This window comes from Podarcis liolepis (assembly GCF_965112155.1).
Source record: "Podarcis liolepis genome assembly, chromosome: 9".
In the NCBI taxonomy this organism is placed as follows: domain Eukaryota; kingdom Metazoa; phylum Chordata; class Lepidosauria; order Squamata; family Lacertidae; genus Podarcis; species Podarcis liolepis.
In genome coordinates, this window is record NC_139564.1 from 37,491,880 (window position 1) to 37,505,222 (window position 13,343).

Sequence of the window (13,343 nt, forward strand, 5' to 3'; positions counted from 1 at the left end):
CTCCTCTGCATCTCTTAGAGAAGCAGGGCAATCATTGTTTCTACCTGATTCCTGATTAGCAGTTTGCTCACATCCCTTCTCACGCTAAGCATATTCCACTTTCTTTGTCTAAGGTGCTGAATGGCTATGAATAGTAAGGACAGACTATCTTTAATTATTTTTTAAATTATTAATGGTTTTGTTAGATCCTTTCACTTTTTACATTATATTTTCACTAATGTGAGTTAAATAAAAATCTACTTGATGTTTCCAGGGAGTTTCTTCCCTCCTTCCCTCCCATGCATTTTTCATCTTTTCATAACATCAGTTCAAATTCTATGAGCCATAAAAGTTGGTTTGTGACTCTGAGCAGCGGATACTCGGGTACCACTGATGAATGCAAGAGGGGCTGGGCGATTTGGGGGACTGCTAAAACACACACACCAATACACAAACCTTGATTCCAGCTCATAGCACCGGTTTGATGGTCTTCTTTCCACAGTCCGAAAGAATGTACTGATCGTTCTCTTGCAAGCTTCGAAACTCCCTATCACCACCACCAAACTCCCGTTGAGGCAGAGCCTCAGGTCAGGGATATCTAGAATGCCAGAAAGTCAGAAAGGAGTTTAAAGGAGCCCACTGTGTGTCGCAGGGCAGCGAGCTTTCTAGTCAAACAAAATTGGTTCTACGGAAGACTTCTTTGGAACCCGAAAGCTTGCACTGCCCAGCAGTCTGACTTCTCCATCCTCGGAACCGTTTGGATGTCTTTAGACTGTCTCACTCCCTGTCGAATTCCTAAGCAAATGAAAAGGCTGCCAAGAAGAATAAGTAAAACAGACTAGCGGCTAAACTGAAATTCCAGCATAGGGAAGAACCATATATTTGGTGGTAGCCGCGGCGGCGGGGGTGTCCTCTGTTAAAAATCACTTTTATTTTATCTTTTAGTTATCGGTGAGAAATACTTTGGTCAAGTGCTAAGTGGCTCCGTAAACAAGAGCATGTAAATACTCCCTAGGATTTAGAATGAAGTCCAGTAACCAGTAGTTTACAAATCCAGCGTGTGTTGTTGTTGTTGTTGTTGTTGTTGTTGTTGTTGTTGTGTGTGTGTGTGTGAGAGAGAGAGAGAGAGAGAGAGAAGGCACCAAGTTTAAATGCATACAATTCAACGCAAACTCTCCCCAGAACACCCGGATAAATTATGCAGAGGGATTTCTGGATTTCTTTCAAGTAATTAAGTTTCGATTTCTTGCATTTCTGTTAGTGCCAGGAAGCACAAGGCGCCACGGATTGCAAAAAGCTTCATTGATTGTTCCGTGCCTTAAGTTTGATTTCGTGACTTGACTTAACTTCGGGAAAGGTACATTCACCCGCCAGGGGGAAGTCATCAGGGCACTCCGCTCCCACTGCCCCGCCCCTGGTAAGGGAGTCGCTCAGCTTCAACGTGAGAGCGCCTCTGAACTCGGAGGAACTTGCTTCAGGGCAAACGTCAACAGGAGGACGCTGTAAACGTTGAATATGGCGAAGGTGCTTATAGGGAAATTTGCTCAGGAAGCGGGGGGGGGGGGTTGGCGGTTGGTCCTTCATACCTGGATTTTGGCTGCAATTTGAGAAGGTAGATATGAGGAGTAACAAAAACACAGGTGAACTCGTCAGTGTTTAGAGATGGCAAAATAATTTCAGTAATCTGAACTCTGTCCAGGGAGACTAATCATTACGGGTTTCAGCGTAGATTAAATATTAGCAGAATTTATTCCTTATTTGGCACCTTACAACACGATTCTATGTTTACTCAAAAGTAACCGGCACTGAATTCAGTCGGACATAGTCCCAAGTAACTGTACGTGGGACTACAGCAGTGCAGTGCAATCCTATGCATGTTTATTTGGAAGCCCCACTGGGGTCAAGTTTACAGCCAAGGAAGCCTGCATAGATTAGAATTGCAGATTTAGGCTGCAATCCTAAACACACTTCCTTTGAACCCAGTGGGACTTGCATCCGAGCATAATTAATGTGTGTATAACTGCTTCAAAACGTCTTCAAAACCTTCCCAGAAAGTCTGTGAAATAGATCGCGATTATACCCATTTATCAGCAGGCGCTCCGAGACTCACTTTGTGGCTCTTCCCACGGCTGCCCAAAAAGTTCATGGCAGACAAAAGTTCAAACATGAGCCAAGTCCCCCCACCCTCTCTGCCTTGTTGACCATTTCCTACTTGTAAAGGGGGGGGGGGAATGACCTGCCCGGGAACCTCCAGTGGACCCAATGCTCAGCTTGAACTCGGAGCTCTCCAAGTCCTGTTCAGATCGCAGGTTTTCAACAGGAAGCGGGGAGCTATTCTAAGCGAGCCTTCGGATTTCCATGCAGAACCAGCAGAACAGACAACGAACAGCTCATTCCTGTTTTCTCGATCTCGGCTATGTTAGGGGTTGGTATCCTGCGAGGCAACACTTGACCTGAACAAGGTCCGCTCGGTGCTAGTAGAATATTCCAAGTTGTCTTCAGGTAACAGCACCTTGAGAGGATGATTCTGGCCTCAGCGTGAACCGGCGTGTTGGCCGAGGTGGTTCTCTTCAGGATTACTCCTGTTTGTGTTTTGTGTGTGTGTGTGTGCGCGCGCGCAAGGAAAGGAGGGAGCGAGGCGGATCTCCTGCGGGTTGGAAGGTGGTGCGCTTATTTGCTCTTGTTTCGCACTTGCCAATAGGAAGAGGGAGCGCCGGTCGCGCTGCGCTGTCCAGGGTCCTGAAGCTCCTTCCAAAGTTCTCCCTCACGCCAGGCAGAGACTCCCGAGCGCAGCTCTGACTCTTTCACTTAACCAGCCAGTAACTGTCATCACCTGGCAGCCGTGCCGCGCAACATTCCTCCCCATAGGATTGCCGGTGTTAGGCAAAGAAAACGAGCAAATTATTTGAATAAATCATCTCAGAGCAGGTTTGTTGACTGGGAAAGCCGGGCTGAGCGGGGTGGGGGGAGGCAGCGGCGGAGGAACATTCCCGTGCACTAAAATAAAACTGGAGGTGCTAAGCAATGTGTGTTCATTAATATAAAACAGGGAGGGCATCGGACAGCCGCATTTTCGATAAATAACTGCCCTGGTCATAACCGAACTCTCTATTCCTTGCTGAAAAACAAAGGCAGGACTTCCTAAAGTATAGCCTGCATCTTAATGGATTAAAATTTCATCCGGCGCATTAGGTTCGGTAAAATATGAATGTGTTGCTTTAAATTTTAATCATAAATCAGAGCAGGGATACATGAGAGGCGACAGTGATTTCTCCCCAGATGTCTGCGTGGGTCAGGCAATGAAAGGGGGACTCTAATTTTATTTAGGCAAGTCCATTTGTGCGCAGAGCCTGCAGGAAGACTAATGGCTTTGGAAGGCTTGCGAAGGCAGCCTTGCGCTGGTACCCGAGGGCTTGACGCTGCTCTGGGACAGCTGCATTTCACATCTGTCTGAGGCCAGTCGGTGGCAGAAGCTGCTGCTAGACAAAGAGGCCTCCAAATCCAGAAGCGCCCAAAGACTCTCTGATGTGGGGAACTCAACCTAATTTCCTGCTTGGCGTTTAAAAATAATAACATCTTCAACATGCAGAACAACATATTCCTGTTGGAAGGCAAACTGTTAAGTCGTGAATACGTCGTCAGTTCAATACCAATCAGGTTCATGATGAGACAACAGTCGCCTCTTTAGACCTCCGAATTCTCCTACAACTCTGTTTTCTCATGACTATCCAAGGGAACCTTTCCCAAGCATTTGACATCCCATCCAACGAACAATTTCCCACTGATCTTAGAGAGGCCAGGAGTCAGGACTCGACCCTTTCACAGAGGTCAAAGTGCAAACTGCAACATTACATTATATGGTGCGCATCTATTCCAGAGTATTTTGTGGTGACTAAGAGATTTTAAAATGTCTGGTGCAAGGTTAGCACCTTGTTTACGTTGTCCGCTTTTGCCTGACTTTTGTCACGTGGGCTTGAAGGAAGCTATATGAATGGTGACTTAGGCTTTTTGTTTCTTTCTATGTGTTTTCTCACAGAGGAAAAAAGGGCTTATAGCTACATATCAGAACTACAGACGAATCTATGTTTAATGACAAGAGTTCCATTCCCGAGCAGAATTGGGCGGCTTAAGTCTCATTTGCTTCAGTAGGATTTGTCCCCCCAACGATACACAGGATAGCAGGCAATATAGGTCACATACTGTTGAGGGGAGAAGGTTTTGCTGAAAAGAGCGTGAATGACTAATCTACATTAGTATCGCGGATTTAGTAATTTCCCTTCTGCCCAGACCTTTGGAAAAGGAGGCCTTGGAGACTGCAGTGTTTAAATAATCTTAGCTAAACGTAGCACCAAACAAACTTTGCCCACTTATTTCACGAGTGTTCCCTTTATTTCATTAATATATTATAATCCCTTATTTACCATAGGAAGTGGTGACAAGTGTTTAGCATTTTGGAGATCAGTTGTCAGTTGCTATTAAAATCAAGATTAATTCATATTAACGATATGCATTCTCAGTTCTCCCATGTGACAGCATACATTAAAACAACTAGTGCAAGTAATTAAACCCAATACAGGGGGTTAAATATTTTTAAAAGAGGGTTTTTAAACTCAAAGTTCACTTGAGAGCTAAGTATTAAATTGAGAATGCCCTGTTAATTATATGTTAGAAAATTAGAAGATAATTTGATTTGAGGTCTATTTGGCTGATTTGTGGGAAGCATAATTGCCCTCAGCCTTTGTTTTTAATTTTCAATAGTATCCTGAAATGCAATGTTAAACAGCTATTGCTTGCTTAGGATTCCTCGACCTGTAACACAAGTATGGAATATGACTGGCCAATCCAAAGGCTGATGGCTAGAGAAACCTGCTTTCCACCTCTGTCCTTCAACTGTCCCTTGTAAACTTCTTTCAATGAAAATACAAAAATATTATCTACAGATCTTTTTATTAGGCGTTTGAGATGCTCAATAGTTTAGACTAATTAGACAAGCCAAAAGCCTTTTGAAGATTAAGCAAATTGGACAACCCTTGTTAATTAGAACATAATTTAAAGTTTGAAATTATATCACTGATGAAGTAGCCTAATTAGTATGACGATATGTTAATGGCCTACCGAGACAGCCCTGTGGAGGGCTGACATGAACTCCTTAAAGGCTTGCAAGAATCTGCTCCCTTTCTATGTTGCCATTAATAAAAGATTTCTATAGACTTCAGCCTTTCAACGGTTACATACAATTTATAGTACACACAATGCATTAGCCCATAGTGCTGCTCCGTGGTTTGCTCTTTTTTTTTTTTTACTATTATGAAAACTAATAAATTCGTCAAGCTGAATTAAGCATACAAATCAGATGAGGCATAACAGATTACATATTGAAGCGCTGTGTCTCCCGAGCCTAAATGAAATTTCAATCTAATAATTCCTTCCTGGCCCGGCCATAATTTGTTTAGAGATGTTGTTCCACTCCTTTCCAAGCGCTGTTCGCACAATAATTAAATGATACTCAAGCTTTTAACTTTGATTTATTTCATTTCTCTGAGCTGGCGACAGTGAGAGCTGATACAATGGATTTTTATTATTATTATTATTATTTCCCTGAAAATTACGAAGCCTATCGTTTGGGGTGAGAAACCTGCTGGAGCCGCCTAGTGTAAAATTAAGGCACACAAAAGGGCCAGCTGTATTGAAATAAGTCACTCAGCAGCCTTCTCCCCCTCTCTTTTACACACTCACCCACCCACACCTATATATATTTTAAATATGAAACCCATCCATCATAAAACTGACAGAGCCAAGGAACTGGCTGGGCTCAGAACATCATGCGGCTTTGGGTGGCACTAAGATGCCGGATTGCAAGAGGTGAAAGAGGAGGATGGTCTGAACATTTGGGGGCATCTCCTCCCCCTAGTGTCACGCTAGCCTGGAGAGGCCCATGGCACCCGTGGAAATCCCACGTGGAACTCCTGCATGAGGCCAAGCGGAAAAGCAATGGCACGAGAGAGACAGGCTGCTGGCTGGCAGGGAGCAGAGCCATCAGCTGGTCCCAGGCTCTGCTCTGCCCCGCCCTTCGCACCCCCTCCAGCAAGCAGCTCCTCCTCCCGCAGCGCCTGGCCCCTGAAGGCGGGCAGCTTCATCCAGCCTGCAGAGCGCGACGCAGGAGACGGCAAACAAAGGTGATGGTGCGGGGGAGCGACCGAGGGGAGGCGACGGCACCACCCTCTGGCACGCGCCCACTTCGGAGGAGGAGGAGGAGAGCGGCACAGGATTCCAATTCCCAAGAGCCACCGCGGCAGGATAAAAACCAGGCGCCAGCGGCAACTCAAGGGAGTCGTGCCAGTCAGTCTCTGGGGTAGCGGGTGTGTGGCGCGGGGTGTCCTCCCGCTGCACCTGCGCAGTGAAGTCTCTCGGGGCAAACTGCCTCCCCCCCCCCACTCCGCGGTGGCTAATGAATGATAATAACTCGAATGGAAAGGCTTTCACCTTTCTCCAGACCCCTCCTTCCCTTCGCTCTCTCCGCCTCGTGGAAGAAGAAGGGTGGACTTGTCTCTCCCCAGCCCCCTCGCGACAATATTGCAACAGCCCCAACCAGGGAGCTGCCTCAACGTATGAACACAAGCCATGGGAGATGGATACGTTAGATTATATTCACACACACACACTCTCACAGCACTGCTCTATGGACTCCGCACAGAGGCAGAAAAAAGCGCAACCAAATACTGTATGTCATCTACATACAACTATAGTAAACACTTTTATCCGTCCCACAGAGCTCACCTCCCAGGACAGTAAAGTTCAATCCACATCTCTCTCTCACAGAGACACACACAAATACACACACATTCTGCTATGCTTCGAAACAGTCCGCTCTCTCCGTCTTTCAGCCCCTCAGAAAGGACCACGACGTGGCCTCACGGGGACCCCCGCTCTCTCCAGCAACGAGGTCTCCCTCACTTGCTCTCCACAGGACATTTTCTCTCGCACTTTTCCACCCCGTGTCCCCTCACTCACGCACTTACCCTCCCCTCTCCACACACCATCCTGCCAACATATTTGTGATGATATATCCCTTTCAGGTTCCCTCTTAGCATTAACGTCTAATATCTATCTCTATCTCTCTCACACGCGCAGCTCATACAATCCCTCGCTCCCTTCTCCGTCTCCCTCCTCGCGCTCCTCCAGCCCCTCGCTCGGCAGTCACACACGCGCGCGCTCTCTCGCAGGACGCATGCGTCTCGCCTTGTCAGCCCCGGCTTCGCCCGCGTCCAATGGGCGACGAGCAGAGAGAAACAGAGGGAGACAGAAAGACTCGCTCAGCCCAGTTACGCGGAGGTCTCGCTGGCTCGCGCTAGGCACCTGCCAAGCCAAGGTGTGCCGCAGCCCAGCGCTGAGGCGGCGTCCCAGCCGCCGAGGAAGGAACAATAGGGCGAGGCTAGAGCGCTCCTCCCGCCTTTTTTCCTCCCTCTTTTTGCTGCTGGGCGGGCAGGGAGGGGAAGCCGGCGGCCAAGAAAGAAGGCAGCGCTTCGGGGCTCTTGCTCCAGTTTGAGCAACAGCTGCCGGGGCTCCAAGCTGAGGGAGGCTGGGCTGGGCTGGGAGGGGGCTTCTTGGGGCGCCGGGAGCAGCGGAGGGCGGGCGGGACGAGGGGCCTCTGGCGCTTCAGGGGGAGGCGCTGGGGAGGGGAAGGAGGGGCGCTGAGGAGAGCCGAGGAAGGCAGGCAAGGAGGACTAGCAGGGAAGGGGCAGGAGGAGGAGGAGGAAGGGAAGGGACTTTCCCCAAAGAGTTGGGGGGCGTCCTAGTGACAAGGCAGCGAGAGGGGGGGCAAGGCGAGTAAAAAGCCAGCGGCGAGGCGGCTGAGGGGGCAGTTTGACGGCGGAGAGTGGCGAGAGGAAGAGGCTTCGCCGAAGGGGCAGGCAGAGGACGCGAGAGCCGGCGAGGCGCCTCAGTCTGACGGGGCGGCGGCGGCGGCCGCTGAGGCAGCAACTTCTCCTCGCGCCTTTTCCCGCCTCTTCGCCTCCTCGCCTTTCCCGCCGGCCACCATGATGATGATGTCCCTCAACAGCAAGCAGCCCTTCGGCATGGCGCACGGAGGTGGCGGCGGCGGCGGCCTCCACGAGGCCAAGTACTCGGCCCTGCACTCCGCGTCGCCGTGCACCTCGTCCGCGGCCGCCTCCGTGCCGTCGGCCAGCTCGCCCAGCATCTCCAACGCCGGCAGCGGGGGCGCGGGCGGGCGCAGCAGCGCGCCCAGCAGCACCACCAGCAGCAACAGCACCTCGGAGGCCCTGCGCCGCGCCTGCCTGCCCACCCCGCCGGTAGGTCGCTCCGTCGCTCCCGAGTGCGGGAAGGGTGGGAAGGGGGCAGCCCAGGCGCCGGCATGTTTATTTCATGGCCAGGCAGCAAATCAACCCCGCGCGCCTCCCGCCCTCCCCAAACCCAGCGCAGGCTTCCAAGGGGCTGCCATGAATTTTTACGACCTGCGATGCTGCTGCCGAGCCGGGCTGGGAGGAGGGGGGGGGGGAAAGCGTCAGAAAGAGAGAGAGAGTTAGAGTTGCCTAACTGCCCCCCTGCTTCTTTCCCCTTCTTTCTGCCCTCGTTGCTTTCCCACTTTCTCTTTCCTTCTTCCCTCCCTCTTGCTCTTCTCTGCCTCTCTCCCTCCCTTTTTCTATACATTTCTTTCCCCATTTCTCTCTCTCTTTCCAGCTCTCTCTTTCCCCCTATTTCTATCTCTCTCCTCTCCTCCTTTTCTCTTTTCATCTCTCTCTCTCTCCTCATTCCCCCCCTCTCTCTCTGAGCAGGGCTGGGCTGCCTCGGATGGCACCCCGAGGAGCAAGGAGGCGAATTCCCTCTTGGCAGCAGTAATGTGTGCCTTCTATTTGCAATTGCAGAGCAACATCTTCGGCGGTCTGGACGAGAGCCTGCTGGCCCGTGCGGAAGCCCTGGCTGCGGTGGACATCGTCTCTCCCGGCAAGAGCCACCACCACCACCCGCCGCACCACAGCCCCTTCAAGCCCGACGCCACCTACCACACCATGAACACCATCCCGTGCACGTCGGCCGCCTCCTCCTCCTCGGTGCCCATCTCCCACCCCTCTGCCCTGTCCGGGAGCCACCACCACCACCATCACCACCACCACCACCACCAACCCCACCAGGCGCTGGAAGGGGAGCTTTTGGAACACATCACGCCGGGGCTGGCGCTGGGTGCCATGACGGGCCCCGACGGCTCGGTGGTCTCCACGCCGGGCCACGCTCCCCACATGGCCAGCATGAACCCCATGCACCAGGCGGCTCTCAGCATGGCCCACGCTCACGGGCTGCCCTCGCACATGGGCTGCATGAGCGACGTGGACGCGGACCCGCGGGACTTGGAAGCCTTCGCCGAGAGGTTCAAGCAGAGGAGGATCAAGCTGGGGGTGACTCAAGCGGATGTGGGCTCGGCCCTGGCCAACCTCAAGATCCCCGGGGTGGGATCCCTAAGCCAAAGCACCATCTGCAGGTTTGAGTCGCTCACCTTGTCCCATAACAACATGATTGCCCTCAAGCCCATCCTACAAGCCTGGCTGGAAGAGGCGGAGAAATCGCACCGGGAGAAGCTCACCAAGCCGGAGCTCTTCAACGGCGCAGAGAAGAAGAGGAAACGCACTTCCATCGCGGCTCCGGAAAAGAGGTCCCTGGAAGCCTACTTCGCCATCCAGCCGCGTCCTTCCTCGGAAAAAATAGCGGCCATCGCGGAGAAACTGGATCTCAAGAAGAACGTGGTTCGGGTCTGGTTCTGTAACCAGAGACAGAAACAGAAACGGATGAAATATTCCGCTGGGATTTAGAGTCTTTGGAAACCTTTCTGCTTAGAATTTTTTTAAAAACCCCAGAAAAGTAAAATAATAAGTAAACACTAACATTGCAAGGAGACTTTTCCACTTCGATTTCCGGAAGAGAAAGGAAGAGGCCAGAGTTCATCAAGAGGGTCAGACTGAGACACACACACACTGAGAGAGAGAGAGAGAGAGAGAGACTTTGACTGGAGAAGTAAATTGTCAAGTTGAGAAAGTTGGCAGCAGAAATAATTGGACTTGAAAGCTCAGACTTTTTGAGCAGGCATCAAAGACAGACTGATTGTGTGAAAGCAGATAAGAAATCTTTATAAAGGACCGAAGACGTATCAAGTAAGAGTTGTTTTTATTCTTAAAGACATCGTCTTTGTTCAGATGTAAGAGTACCCTTTGCAGCTATTTTTCAGGAAAAAATAATAAACCGATTAGAGAGACTGAAACTTTAATCTAGAGTTGAAACTTATACCGTAAGAGAGGCGTCTCAAAAGTATTTTGATTTTTTTAAAAAATAAGATGGCAGGTTTTCTGCGATTACACTGCATATTATAAATATATATATATTTTTACTGTGGCTATTATCTGTTTCCTTCTCTTAAGTGATAATGTGGAAGGAAAGCGCTGATCCTGCTGTGTTCACAGATCTTTTAAGAGCTATTATTAGATTACTGCCAAACAACCCCTTGTAAATTATTGATTTATCTCTCTAGTAACTTCATTTTGTGCTCATCCTAATTAATTGCACCTCTTTCATCAAAGTCTAGATAAAAAAAAGTTAAAAGGAAAAAAAGTATGGTTAGTGTAAATTCATTATTTTCCGTTGGTTGGTAGCGTTTACGAACTTTAAACTTTTTATTACTATTTAAGAAGGAGGAATCCTTTTGGCCATCTGTATATTTTCACCTGAATTGAAACTGTTTCTCCAGCAAATATTTGTAAGGCGTTCTCACTCTATAGTGGCTGTCCTGCGTTGTTTGTGTAGAATGACTCACTTGTCCAAGGAGGTATTTGTTGACTGCGTTACATATTTAATGGGGGGATTCCCCAGATCGTCCCCACCACACGCTGCTTAAAAAGACGCCCCTTGAGTAGGCGACAGGGTGGTGGGTTCTGTTGCTTTTAGATTTCCTTTCATCTAAGTAGCTATCTGTTCTAGATTTCAACGCTATTTCTCGTCAGTGTTCGGGTCTCCTAGTTACTCTTTATTTCCTTTGATTGCTAGAGGGTGTTTTTCTCTCGCTTTTGCATTATTTTCGGAGGTTTTGTTTGTAGAAAAGCCAAAACGATATTAGGGAGAGCAAAGGAGAGCGAGAGAGATCGGGCGCGCAAGAGATAAAAAGGGAGAATGCACTGTTTGTAAATTCACATTGTTCGGTACAACTCTTTTGAAACAAACCCTCCCCGAGGTACTTAGATTGTGGTACCGTTGTGTATTGTAAATAATTCATTCAGAATTGACGCACATACAGTTATATTCTTACAGATTTCGCTGCATTGCTGTTATGTTCGAAAGGCTCTTTGAAGTCCTACTTCTGTACATTATGACGATTTCTTTGGTTTTGTTAATAGAAAGTTTATTTATTATGGTAATGTATTGATTTATTTAAAATGTTGTTGAATTGTCTTTCATTAAAAAAAAGATTTTAACGTTTTATTGACAAAAAAAACCTGTTTCCCGAGTTCCTTCCCCCCCTCCTCATTTTAGATTGTGTTATTGAATTTGAACTCTTTCCAAAACGCTACAGAGACTTGTAATTCGAACTCGCTTCTTTGGAAACAGATTTCACTTGAATCAGTGGGACTTACTTTCAATTCATTGGGTTTAGGATCAGCTAGTCAAGGTATGAGTTATTTCTTTGAGTAGCCCTTTCTATTGACCCAAAGTATTTCAAACTCCTGGCGTGTATTCAGACTAGGAGAGAACCACAGATCTCTGTACTGGCATTTATTTTCTGGACCTTGCAAGGATTACGTTATTGCTTTCCTCCTGCGCATCGTATGTAAATCTATAACATTTCCTTGATGGGCTTCAGTGTATTGTGGCTGTAGATAGCCAGATTGCAAAAACCCGGGGCATGGAAAATGACTATGGCGCTTTGGGACTTTGGAAGGGAGCTATTCAATTAGCCCGTCTTCGTAGCTGGACTCTGGGAATGATGACGAGGGCAGGTTGAGTCCCCAGAGCTCAGCGCCACCACCGCAGTGCCAAGCGCATAAGCAGCAAGATCAAGAGACAGACAGAACCGGGGAGGAGGAGAGGAGAGAGGGGGTAAAGAAGAAGAAGAGAAAGGCTTGCCCGCTTATTTGTCCTCATTTCCTTTACTGCTTAAAGTGCTTCAAAGACATGCGGGGGTGGGGGTGGGGAATCAGCTGCAGCATCACAGCTAAACAAATCTAACCAATAGCGGAGCCAAGTTTCAAATGTAGGCTGCTGCAATCCTAAACAGACTTAATACGAAGTAGGCCCTACTGAACACAGGCTACTTTTCGAATGAAAATGCACAGGGTTAGGCAGGTTAGGAGTGCAGAGATTTCTACAAGATGTTCAGGTGGAGAACTTTTCATGTGCTCCTAACCTAGAACAAGACACACTTCTGTGGGAAGACCGAAGACGCCCCAGGGAAAGATCTGAAAAAAGACAGCAGATTTTCTTTCCCTCACCCCAGCACCCACAGACAAACCGCTGCTGTAGCTCCCCTTGGGTTTGATAAGCGGCCACGAATTGCCCCGGATCAAGAGCTAAATTTAAATGATGCCATGCGATCAAAAGATCGCCCAGAAGGAGCTATATAAATACCCGACAGAACTATGCTGTCCTGGTAAAGAACTAGCAGCCCATAGAAAGCTTTGTATCTGGTGTGTTGTGTCTCCTTGGAATCAAACCGAGGTGTGCAAATTGGCAACCTTATTGCCTAAGGAGACACGTCTTTGATGTAGCGAGTTTGAATGGGGGCGGGAGGGGGGAGCTGTTTTCTGCTGGAATTTTAAAGCTCTGGTGAGCTTATCTACATCCCCCCTAAAATGGTGTTAGGGTGATAACATGAAGTCTTCTTGTCATTGCCATTCTGGAGCCGGTTCTGTGGCCTATGAGAGACTGGTCTGTGAGCAAAAAAAAAAGGTTCCAGTATTTTTTTAAAAAATATTTTATTTGTTTTTTTACGTACAAAAGTTAGCGAGTGGAAACAGCCTCACCACCCTTCCCTTTCCACCCTTTCTTCCGCCCACCTTTGATTTTTCGGTGACAATGATGATATTGCCACTGCAGCCGATCTGCTCCCTGCCGCCAGTGCTTTCAGCACCAAGGACAGCTCCTCGGCGCTCTCTTGCTCTCAGTTCAATCTTGCCAGTTTGCCAGAGGCTGTCTCTTCCCTTTCACAGAGGGAGACAGCGAAGAAGAGAGAGGCAATGAGAGAGAGAGAGAAAGAGAGGGGGCGACGGAGTGAGCTGGGAAGGAGGGGTGGGTGGAGGAAGGGAGATGAATGTGGCAGCTTTTTGCTACTGGGACTCAGCAAACTAAACGAAGTTTCATTTGATCTTAGA

At 48.7% G+C, this 13,343-nt stretch overlaps 1 protein-coding gene across 1 annotated transcript; it reads left to right on the forward strand.

Annotated features, from left to right (window-relative positions):
- The first annotated feature begins 7,689 nt into the window (after positions 1–7,689).
- POU4F2 (POU class 4 homeobox 2) lies at positions 7,690–11,380 on the forward strand. Its single transcript, XM_083460251.1, has 2 exons — positions 7,690–8,288; positions 8,862–11,380. Exons 1-2 carry the CDS (start codon positions 8,016–8,018, stop codon positions 9,798–9,800), a joined length of 1,212 nt encoding a protein of 403 aa, XP_083316377.1. The 5' UTR covers positions 7,690–8,015; the 3' UTR covers positions 9,801–11,380.
- The last annotated feature ends 1,963 nt before the right edge of the window (positions 11,381–13,343 follow it).